The 12345-nt window shown below is 43.1% G+C and overlaps 1 protein-coding gene across 3 annotated transcripts in view; it reads right to left on the reverse strand.

Annotated features, from left to right (window-relative positions):
• Positions 1-532: 532 nt before the first annotated feature.
• Positions 533-12345, reverse strand: part of derl2 (derlin 2) — a 78470-nt gene continuing 66657 nt past the window's right edge. Inside the window, exons 4-7 of one of the 3 annotated variants that reach the window (XM_061292614.1) lie at positions 11050-11143; positions 3980-4175; positions 3799-3889; positions 533-1107 (exon numbers count right to left, since the gene is read on the reverse strand). In XM_061292614.1, coding sequence (XP_061148598.1) covers positions 999-1107; positions 3799-3889; positions 3980-4175; positions 11050-11143 — 490 coding nt within the window. In that variant the 3' untranslated portion in view covers positions 533-998. Of the gene's footprint in view, positions 1108-2247; positions 2297-3798; positions 3890-3979; positions 4176-11049; positions 11144-12345 lie in introns of those variants that run through there. The other 2 variants (XM_061292615.1, XM_061292618.1) reach the window with 2 other exon arrangements.

Here is a 12345-nt window from a genome sequence, read left to right on the forward strand (position 1 = left end):
GGGTGTGTTTTTGGTGAGAAATTAGCATTTTAAAAAGCTAAAAAAAAAAAAAAGATTTAGCATGATATGGCATCCACAAAAAGTTGTTTTATTAGATATATTTTTAAAATTAATTGGCCAATCAATTACAGGCATGTTCCTTAAAAAATAATAATGGAAATAGAGGGTCAGTACAGAATTTATAGGCAAAAGGTGCTGTTAATACAGAAAGATAATTACTGAACACAAATTTCAGAAATGTTTTTTGTTTACTTTCTCAGCACTTGAGTATGTTTTTGTGATATTTTGATGACCTAGTTTAGCCTAGTTGTTAACGGTTATAAACTTAATATATAAATATAAATATCAATTAAAGCTCCAGTGTTCATGAAGGGAATGGAGTATTAAACCCCTCACCCCACTGCAGCTGCATGCTAATCGATTCTGCCTGTGATTATTTCTGTGTTCATTGGTTGAGCAATAGTCAGAATTGTCTATCATATTTCAATGTATATGATAGATGAAGAGTGACGATGATGTTATAATGACCAGATTTTGCATTGTTCAACCAACAAGTAATATTTAATTTAAAAAAGAAAAACAACTACAGACATGACAAATTGCACAGTACTGTGCGAATGAAAACCAAATAATAAAATGATAGCATCAAAGACAGTCAACCCTAAGTTGGAAATGTACTGTGTTGAACAGATTAGTAAACAGTTCAGCTTTTTGACTTAACCCTTATTGTAAAAATAATTGCAACCATGACCTCATTTGTCCACTACTAACAGAGAAGAAAAAGAAAACATGACTTTCCAGAGAGAGACTGGCATTGAAAATTGTTAGGATAATTTAAATCCACAGTGAAAAACTAAACAAAAATAATCATTGGATTCCTCTCTCTTTTTGTTGTTGTTGCATTATCCGCCCATGAATCAAAAAATCTTATCAGTACAACGTCATCACTCTGGTGGAACATTTTTGAAAGATACTGACAGAACAAAACCAAATTATGGTTAACCTCCAAAATGTGGTGGTCCCTCTCCCCAAGCAAACCCTCCTGGGCGATCCTCAGGCAATGGATTGTAATTGGCATCATCGTCAGGTGTGTCAAACAGCATCTTTCTAGTAGTGTGGGGTCAGGTTAGGAGATAAAGATGTACATATAAAGCATTATTCTGGACTCAAAGTTTATTTTATTAATCACATCCATCTGCCGCTTATCCGGGGTCGGGTCGCAGGGGCATCAGCTTTAGGAGGGATGCCCAGACTTCCCTCTGCCCAGCCACTTCGTCCAGCTCACCCCGTGGATCCAAAGGCGTTCCCAGGCCAGCCAAGAGACATAGTCTCTCCAGCATGTCCTGGGTCGTCCCCAGGGTCTCCTGCCACTGGGACATGCCCGGAACACCCCCCAGGGAGGCATCCAGGAAGCATCCTGATGAGATGCCTGAGCCACCTCATCTGGCTCCTCTCAACGTGGAGGAGCAGCGGCTTGACTCCGAGTCCCTCCCGGATGACCGAGCTTCTCACCCTATCTCTAAAGGAGAGCCCGGACACCCTGCAGAGGAAACTCATTTCAGCCCCTTGTATCCAGGATCTTGTCCTTTTGGTCACGACCCATAGATCGTGACCATAGCTGAGGGTAGGAGCGTAAATCGACCATTTAAATTCGATTAAAATTAAAATCGATTTAAATTAACCACGATGGACCGGTACAGAGTCCGCATCACAACAGACGCTGCACCGATCCACTTGTCGATCTCATGCTCCATACTGCCCTCGCTTGTGGACAAGGCGCCAAGATACATAAACTCCTTCACTTGGGGCAGGATCTCATCCCCAATCCGCAGAGGGCATTCCACCCTTTTCCGACTGAGATTAAGATTAAAGATTAAAGTCCCAATGATCGTCACACACACACCTGGGTGTGGTGAAATTTGTCCTCTGCATTTAACCCATCCCCGTGTGATTTTAATCCATCCCCTGGGGGAGAGGGGAGCAGTGAGCAGCAGCGGTGCCGCGCTCGGGAATCAGTTGGTGATCTAACCCCCCAATTCCAACCCTTAATGCTGAGTGCCAAGCAGGGAGGCAATGGGTCCCATTTTTATAGTCTTTGGTATGACCCGGCCAGGGTTTGAACCCACAACCTTCCGGTCTCAGGGCGGACACTCTACCACTATGCCACTGAGCCGGAGGACCATGGTCTCAGATTTGGAGGTGTTGTCTTTCAGCCCGACTGCTTCACACTCGGCTGCAAACCGTTCCAGTGAGAGCTGGAGATCACGGCTTGAAGAAGCCAACAGCACCACATTGTCTGCAAAAAGCAGAGATGCAATACCGAGGTCACCAAACCGGACATCTTCAATGCCTTCGGCAGCGCCTAGAAATTCTGTCCGTAAAAGTTATGAACAGAATCGGTGAAGAAGGGCAGCCTTGGCGGAGTACAACCCTCACTGGGAACATATCCGACACACTGCCGGAAATGCGGACCAAACTCTGGCATCGATGGTACAAGGACTGTACCGCCCTTATCAGTTGGTTTGGCACCCTGTACTCCCGAAGCACCCCCCACAGAACTCCCCGAGGGACACGGTCGAACGCCTTCTCCAGGTCCACAAAACACATGTGGACTGATTGAGCGAACTCCCATTCACCCCCGAGCATCCTGCCTAGGGTGTAGAGCTGGTCCACGGCCAGGACGAAAACCACACTGCTCCTCCTGAATCCGAGATTTGACCTCCCGATGAACCATCCTCTCCAGCACCCCTGAATAGACCGTACTAGGGAGGCTGAGGAGTGTGATTCCTCTGTAGTTGGAGCACACCCTCCGGTCCCTCTTCTTAAAAAGGGGGACGACCACCCCAGTCTGCCAATCCAGAGGCACTGTCCCTGATGTCCACGCAATGTTGTAGAGGTGTGTCAGCCAAGACAACCCCACAACATCCAGAGCCTTTCACAACTCCGGGCAGATGTCATCCATCCCCGGGGCCTTGCCTCAGAGGAGCTTTTTAACGACCTCGGCGACTTCAACACCAGAGATTGGAGAGTCCACCACAGATTCTCCAGGCACTGCTTCCGCAACGGAAGGCGTGTGGGTGAAATTGAGGTCTTCGTAGTATTCTCGCCACCAACTCACGACGTCCCGAGTTGAGGTCAGCAGCACACCGTCTCCACTGTAAACAGTGTTAACGGTGCGCTGCTTCCCGCTCCTAAGACGCCGGATGGTGGACCAGAATTTCCTTGAAGCCATCCGGAAGTCATTCTCCACGGCCTCGCCGAACTCCCACGCCCGGGTTTTTGCGTTAGGAACCGCTGAGGCCGCGTTCCGCTTGGCTGCCTTCGGAGTCCGACAGGCCAAGACGGCCTGATAGGGACGTCAAACGCTTTGTGTCGCGGGCTCCATCTAGTGTGGAAACTGAGAAGCTCAAGCTTCTTGTGCGGGCCATATTCAATTATGTTTTCAGAATTTGCTGCGGGCCAATAAAAACTGTACCGCGGACCGTAGTTTGGACACCCCTACTCTAATGCAAGGCTACAGCTGCAAACTGCCATCATACTCAAAGCAGAAGGAGGTGGTCTCATTTGTGACAATAGCCAATCGGAGCTATTTACTTATTTGCTCCTGTTTCGAGTTGCCGGAGTTGTAAATTGCAAACCGCCAGTAAACACCAAAAGACTAACTTAAAAGAAGATAAGTCACTCAACGTTGGTTGTGTGTTGTTGGCTTGGATATAAGCCCAAAGTGCGAAGCAGTCAGTGCCCACAAAAATAGAACAATTTCTGGTGCTTAAATGTGTAAAGGTTTTAGCAGCTCACATGATCGATGGAGTCTTCAGCCATCTTCCACCTCCAGGCTGGTTAGGGAAGACGTCTTCCAAGAAGAAGTATACATGACCAACTGCGATACCTGAGAAAGGCAAAAGACATTGAAAGACAATTATTAAGAGACATCATTCACCACACAGTGTATTGAAGATGATTGTTATAAATATTTTACCTAAAAGATCTATAATGATGGAATTGCCCAGCAGAAGTGAAAATCCCATCAGCACCCAAGGCAGGAAGGGTGCCTGGAAATTCAAAAGGCCAAAGAAATTCATTCGAACATTTGGATTTCGTCGACTCCATATGTACACCAACATTATTGTGAACGCTTGGCCCAGGAACACCAAACTCACAAAAGTTCCAAATATCTGAAATAATATTGAGGAAGCTGAAAAAATATATTGTTTTTTTAACCACGGTTAGTGTGAAGACTGCAATTAGCATAATCACATTGTGTTTATATACAATGACATGAAACCATTGTCATTTAGTCATTGTAAAATCATAAAATTCTAAGTTAATGATTATTTGCAAACAGCAAAAGTTTATCAGTTTGAAGATAAAATATCTTGTCTTTGTAATGTATTCAAGTATCGTAATTTTTGGAATATAATACGCACCTGAATATAATCCTTGTACATCATAAAAATCAAGAAAAATCCATAGATAATGCACACCGGACTATAAAAAGCAGGGTTCAAAGCTAGATGAGCTAAGAAGCCATCTGGAACAGCTATCCTAGGTAAGGTATATACCGTATTTTCACGTTTATTAGGCGCGGATAAAAGTTTTAGATTTTCTTCAAAATGTGCAGCGCGCCCTCTCATGCAGTGCTCCCTATGTGTGTTGTTGTTGTAAGGCGGACGTATTAAAGAGCGGCATAAGAACGTTAGAGGGAGAATTGTGGGCGTGGATTTGCAGTATGAATGAATTTAAATTTAGTCTGCACCACAGTTTTGTTTCTTATATTTTTTGCGGGATCTTAAAGCAATGTATAAGGTACCATCTATAAAAGGGGAGATGTTAGAGCAGTGCTTCTCAATAATTTTCTGTGATGCCCCCCTAGGGAGAAGAAAACATTACGCATGTTATTAACATTAAAGCAAACAAAAAAATAAATAAAAAAGAAGGATCAATTTACAAAATGGACTAACTTTATTAATAACATTGTTTTTTTAGTCCGTAACAGAACAGATTCAAATTGCATCACTTTTCCTTAAAATAAAAAATAAACTATAATTATTCAAACTAACAACATTCTTGACCAACTGCCATTTTATGCTGAAAAAAAATACAATAGAATAATCATAAACATACATAATATTAAATTAAATAACAGCAATAAATAATATTCAATTCAAAGTAATCAGCAACTTTAACTCAGAGCACAATATATAAAACATTTTAACCTACAAATCAAAAACGAATAAAACAATTTGTGCTCAAAATGATGCAGCATGACGGAGACCATATCCACGGCTTCAGGTTGTATCAGCTCTTCTGCAATGGTGTTTTGTTTTTTTCTTGCACTGAGCAATTTGGTACGCTGCTTTATACGATGCTTACAGTGCTTGCTGAGTGACTGAAGTAGCATTCACAAAGTTGATTGTTGGCAATATTCAGACAGTTTTCACTGGAAAAACCACAAGCATCTTATCAGTATGATTGGGGTGCAATGACTTTATAAGTGCCGCCTTAATTTATTTGGCTTCATACTGTCCGCTGCCAACATTGTAAGGCACAGTAAACACATCGGTCTTTCCTTGTCTCCCATCGTAGTCGCACTGAAGCCGAGCGCTACGTACACTTAGTCATATTTCCTCGTCTATGCTTTTGTGTGACTCTTAATTCTCTTATCTCCGTCTCTCTCCGCCGTTCTTTTCAACCCTGTTCAACATTTTTCCATGGTGTCCCACTGCACCTTTTATCACCTGCTCTGTGCTGTGTGTGCGTCTGTTCCGTGCGCTCTACACTGTAGAGCGACTACTCCTTGCACACACTTTTCCAGTGATACCGCCACTCCCACTTACTGCAGTAGATGTCTAATTACCCTTTAATCTAGTACAGCCAAAAGAAAAGCATGTTCCCTGGTGTCACACGCGCCCTCCTTGGTATCGCACCGCGCCCCCCCAATATTTGAGAAGCACTGTGTCAGAGGGAGTGGAAAACCCCCCGCCCCCACATACAATGGTATACCCAAGCGATACTGCTGTGTTTTGCGTTACGTCATGACGCACGGGCGTCGGTTCAATACAGTCACACACTTGAGCACTCGCTGTCGTCCTCTGTCTCATTATTACCGTATTTTTCTAACTAAAAGTCGCTCCGGAATATACATCGCATCAGCCATAAAATGCACAATAAAGTGGAAAAAAAACATAAGTCGCTCCGGAGTATAAGTTGCATTTTGGAGGAATTCAATCGACAAAATCCAACACCAAGAACAGACATGAACGAGCAACAGCAGGCTAAACGATACGGTATGCTGAAGTGACAAACACAAACGAGAAGCTGAGAAAGGGCCGAGAAAGGGCCTGATGTAACAATAACAGTTATTCAAATAACTATAACATAAATAACACCTTTATCAAACCAACTGTGTCACGCCAAATCATTAAATCCATCGATCGAGTTGGTCCTCCTTTATGTAAACAAGTCCGACGTCAGCGGCGCGTTGCAGTTCAAATTTTTCTAGAGGCCTATATAACAATATATAAACCATGTATGAAATAACAATAATATAAACAACATTTTATCAAACCATCCATGTCACTCCAAATCAATAAATCCATCAGAATCTTCGTCTTCAGTGTCACTTGAAGAAAAAAAAACCCACATCTGTTGACACCGGAACTTTCCTCGGACTGATCCAGGACGGTGATGAGACTGCGTACAGACAGGAGGTGGAGCGGCTGGTCCACTGGTGCAGCCAAAACCATCTGGAGCTGAACCCGCTCAAGACCGTGGAGATGACAGTGGATTTCAGGTGAGACCCTTCACCACTTTTACCCCTCACTATCCGCAGTAATACTATTCTCTCCACAGACACCTTCAAGTTCCTGGGAACCACAATCTCTCGGGACCTGAAATGGACCGGCCACATAGAGTCTGTCCGGAAGAAGGCCCAGCAGAGGCTGTACTTCCTGACACAGCTCAAGAAGTTCAACCTGCCGCGAGAGCTTCTGAAGACCTTCTACACTGCCATCATCCAGTCTGTCCTCTGCACCTCCATCACTGTCTGGTTTGGATCGGCCTCCAAACAAGACAAGCACAGACTGCAACGTACAATCAGGACTGCAGAAAAGATAATTGGGATCAACCTCCCATCTATCCAAGACTTTTACCTGTCCAGGACCAGGAAACGTGCAAGGAACATCTCTACAGACCCTTCTCAGCCAGGTTGCAGTCTGTTTGAACTACTCCCCTCCGGACGGCGTTACAGAGCTCGGTACGCCAAAACCAGCAGACACAGAGACAGCTTCTTCCGCCAGGCTGTTGCTCTGATGAACTCACACCACCCTTACTGTGCAATAACATCCTGCTCTCCACACCTTTTTTGAATTTGTCTACACTGTTTGTACTATGTGTCCTCTCTGCATCCATTGCAGCCTGGTCATCCTGGAAGAGGGACCTTCCCATCTGTGGTCTCTTCTCAAGGTTTCTCATTTCCCCTAGCTGGAGTTTTGAGTTTTTCCTTGGCCTTTTGGGAGTTTAAGATCAGGGGATGTTTGAGAATATTTGCCATTTTTCACATGTCCTGAGTGTTGTTAGCCACCTAAATGTTGAACAGAGGGTGTGATTTACCGAAGTCAAATTTCTTGTTTGGCACGCTCAAACATGGCGAATAAAAACTCTTGAATCTTGAACTACGTGAGCCGCTGACGTCAGACTAGATATATCAAATAAACGTATGAGAAACAACAATTTTAACGAACCATTCGTGTCACTCCAAATCATTAAATCCTCCGGAATATTCATCCTGTGTCAAAAAAAAACAAAAAAAAAACAGCTGTCGATTCTGGACCTACGTGCGCGCTGACGTCAGCCTCGTTCTCAGTTGGCAGCTCCAATTATTCCACAGATCTACGTATATAACTATATTGTAGCGTTACCAAAGTACCAGGCAAGACATGGGTTTGATAACCAGCTCTTTATTTCACAAATTAAGAGCTCAACATGTGAGCCAACACACACAAGCGCCCTGGATCGCTCTTTGATCAACTGTGAAGTGATCAACTATACTAGTACCGTTTTTTTCCGTGTATAGTGCGCCCCCATGTATAGTACGCACCCCTAACAATGGCATGCTGATGCTGGAAAAAAGCTTGTACCCATGTATAATACGCACCCAATTTTTATGAATTTTTTTTAATTTTTTTTTTTAAATTTTTTTTTTTTTTTTTTTAAGTCCCAAAGATCGTCACACACGCAGGGAGGCAATGGGTCCCATTTTTAAAGTCTTTGGTATGGTCTTAACTAGGCTGGATGTCATTTTTTTTGTTGGCGTTGATTTCTCCGACTGCCCCTAAACGCACCACCGCGCTCCGTGCGCACACGGCGGCTCTGTATGGGAGAGACGTTGAAGAGGAATAAAAACACCCTTGGAAACCAAAACTTGCCCCTCGTCGTGACTCGGAGCCGCAACAAATGTTTCGGATTTGTGTAGGGTACATTGTGACAGACGGCAAACTAGCAGGTGATCGAGCGAGCGTCTGATACAAGAGCATTGCGGTCGTATGGAGCGTGTTTGAAATGAACAGCAGAGACGAAAGGAACAAGGCAAAGTGTTGTGAAATAAAATATTACCTGTAATACGCATTTTGTTATTTGCTGATTGAAACTGCTAATTAAACTGTGAATTGAAACTAATAGGTGGAGAACTGAACTCTCGCTCTTTATATAGCTGACGTGTCTTGCGCAACCGTTCTGCGCATCTGTAATGGCGGCCTCCGTATGACGTCCGGTCCGCGATTAAAAAGATTAAAAAACAAACAATATTTGACAATAACACACCATCGAGGATTGCACGCACCATCGCATCAAACGATGTGTCGTCAATTATGAATTTTACTAAGTGTGTTGGGCAGGATGGCTGAATGCGATGCGCGATTGACAACAAACAAGAAGAAAGGTGAGTTTTATTTCGGGGGAGATTTGTCATGTCTCGTCCCCAGTTTTGCTATGTGTCTAGGTTGCCATAGTTTCTGTTCGTGTCACCCCGCTCTTCCTGTGTCACCTCAATCGATGTAACGTGTTTTGTATTTAAGTCCTGTCTGCCCCTCGCTCACCGTTGGATCATTGCATGTGTTACTGTCATTCTGTTCCTGTCTTTGGTAATGTCACCCTGTCTTTTTGTTCAGTCCTGTTGTTGGTTTTGTTGTACCATGACTTTATTTAAAAAAAAAAAAAAATTTAAAAAAAGAAAAATTAAATTTTTTTTTCTTTGTACCCATGTATAATACGCACCCCAGATTTTAGGACAATAAATTAGTAAAATATTGCGCACTATACACGGAAAAAAACGGTAAGTAACGTGTTAATGATCAAGTAAAAATTTGTGGAAAAATTCACACGTAAGTCGCTCCTGCTTATAAGTCGCCCCCAAACCCAAAGTATGGAAAAAAACGCGACTTATAGTCAGAAAAATACGGTATCTATTAGGGGTGTAACGATTCATCGATACACATCGATTAATCGATATAATGCTCTACAATTTATTGGCATCGATGCTAAACGTAAACATTGATTTATATTGCTGTGTTTGACCTCGGACATTAGACGCAACTTTATTTTGAAATCCAGTTCATTGTTGCTTGCTTCCTCTTTCCGGGCGCAGTGCGCGGGGTGTTGCGTTGTGAGCAGAGCAGGCAGGTCAAAGGGGAGTCGACAACTAGTACCCGGGTCCTGGGCTGGTGCTATGGCTAGTGTCCAAAAAGACGAGGAAATTTTGCTCCCCTTTAGGCTTCGAGTCATTCGTTTGGAAGCACTTTGGATTCCAAAGAAAAGATGGCTCAACGGACAAGACACGTGCAGTTTGTAAATCAAAATATCAGGGAGCACAAATCTCGCCGCACATTTAAAGAAAAAACACGACATCAAAGTTCAGTGTTAAAATAAGCACTTTGTATACTACAATACTCTTGTAATTTCCTAAATAAAGAGTTTGCAGTACCTTGTTGATTTTGCGTATTAATTGTTATAAATCAGGATATTCTATATTTTTTATTTAAAAAAAATATCGATCGTAGAGCACTATATCGTGATGTATCGTGAATGAATCACAGCAGGCTTTAAGATATCGTCAAATATCGTATCGTGCTTCTTTGTATCCATATGATATCGTATCGTGACAAAACCCGCGATTTACACCCCTAGTATCTATACATATACACACAAACATATGTAAGGGGGCCAGGTGGTTGTTTTACACGCATCACCATCGCTGTTGTGACTCTATGCGTGCCCATCTCACAGCTGATGTGAAAAAACAAGTGAAGCAAATGATCGCCGAGCTTGCTAACATGTCTGCTGGCACTGTTGTTCAAGCTTTCGTAAAAGCCGGCATCATATCCGAGGAGCCACACGGCACGGAAAGTGACTCTGACAGTGAAGAAAGTGAACCTGGCATGTCAGTTGGAGATTTAGCGCTGCTGTTCAACTCGGAAACAGAGGATGAGGACTTCGATGGGTTTAATGATGACCAACACCAGTAATAAAAACGTGAATACCAAACTCAGTTTTGCTCCCGCTTCACTTTTAAATACGCACTTGTATGCTTGTGTGTGTGTGTGTTGTTGTTGTTGTTGTTGTTGTTGCTGCCATGAGAACGTTTACGGGGGAAGAGTGGGCGTGGATTTGCAGCGCGCCTCGTGTGTGTGTGTTGTTGTAAGGCGGACATAGTTGAGAGCGCCATGAGAACGTTAAAGGGCTAAGTGTGGGCGTGGATTGTATATATAAAACGCCCCTATGAGGCGTTGCGCCCTATGTGTGTTAAACAGAGTCATGGCACACAACTGAGACTGCGCCTTTTATTACAGTGCGCCTTTTGAACGTGAAAATACGGTAATGAGAGCTTTATTTTAGAAATACAGTACCACTTAGTGATTACGTTTTGAAAGTCATTAATGGTTAACATAAAGATAAACAAGCTACAAATAAAAATAAGCACATTTACTATTGTAAAATAAACTGAATTGGCCTGTAGAAAAAGGTTGCCCGTCCAAACTTCAATTAAAAGGATACAGTCATCAGAAATCCACCAAAGAGGAACATGAAAACAAAGTCACCTGTTCGCCCCCTGAAAGAACCCTCCTCCAGCATACGACAGTATCTGTATCTAAAAACAAATTGTTAAGGAAGTGGATGACATTTCTTAACAATCTCAAATAATGCAGAAAAAAATTGCAAAGTTGGTGATCAAAGTCAAAGTCTGCTTTATTGTCAATCTCTTCACATGCCAAGACACACAAAGAAATCGAAATTACGTTTCCACTATCCCACGGTGACAAGACATAGTACACGATATACATACAAGTAAACAACACAAAATAAAAACAAGAAGGCACCAACAATTAATAATAAGAGTGATGACTTACTCCCTCCGTTAATTGTAGTAATTATTTTGTGTTGGTTTTGTCTCAAGTCAACATATTTTGGACTGTTTTCAGCGTTTTGGCCGTGACACTTTTCAGAGAATATTGTCACTTTTTGTGTGCAACTGTTATTTGGCAGACTATTTACAACAGCACAGAGAGAGAACACCAAATGCCGGTGATAGAAAAATTCTTTGTTTACATTCAAATTTGAAGTCTGGCACCAAATACAAATTAAACAGTCTCCTACAGTAAACTGTAAGGTTCTGAGTTTTTTGTTGTAAATATTTGGGTTTCAGAAAAAATTTTCAGAATTTCATCTTTTATCCATCCATCCATCCATCAGTACCGCTTGTCCCTACGGATGTCACGGGCGTGCTGGAGCCTATCCCAGAAGTCATTGGGCAGCAGGCGGTGGACACCCTGAACTGGTTGCCAGCCAATCCCAGGGCACACAGAGACAAACAACTATCAATCTACAGTTTGAAGTGCTCAATCGGACTACCAAGCATGTTTTTGGGACGTGGGAGGAAACGGGAGTACCCGGAGAACACCCTCGCAGGCACGGGGAGAACATGCAAACTCCACACAGGAAGCGCAACCTCTGAATGTGAGGTGGACGTGCTAACCAGTGCGCCACCGAGCCGCCCTGCATCTTTTATTTCAGGGATGTTTTTTTACTTTTAGATGTGTCAAAGAACTCAGACAGAGCGCCTCCTCATTTGAACCCACCCAATTTTCAAATGAGCAATATTAGTGGAAGACCGAGGCGATCGCTCTAAGATTGCAAGGGAAGCTCAATTCCCCTAAAACAGGGGTCTCAAATTCCAGTCCTCGGGGCCCCATTCCTACATGTTTTCCAAGTTTCCCTCGTTAAACACACCTGATTCAATTATCAGGTTCCTGCAGAACGTGAGGATGAACTGATCATTTGAATCAGGTGTGT

The sequence above is a fragment of the Syngnathus typhle genome, linkage group LG12 (genome assembly GCF_033458585.1).
Source record: "Syngnathus typhle isolate RoL2023-S1 ecotype Sweden linkage group LG12, RoL_Styp_1.0, whole genome shotgun sequence".
NCBI lineage: Eukaryota > Metazoa > Chordata > Actinopteri > Syngnathiformes > Syngnathidae > Syngnathus > Syngnathus typhle.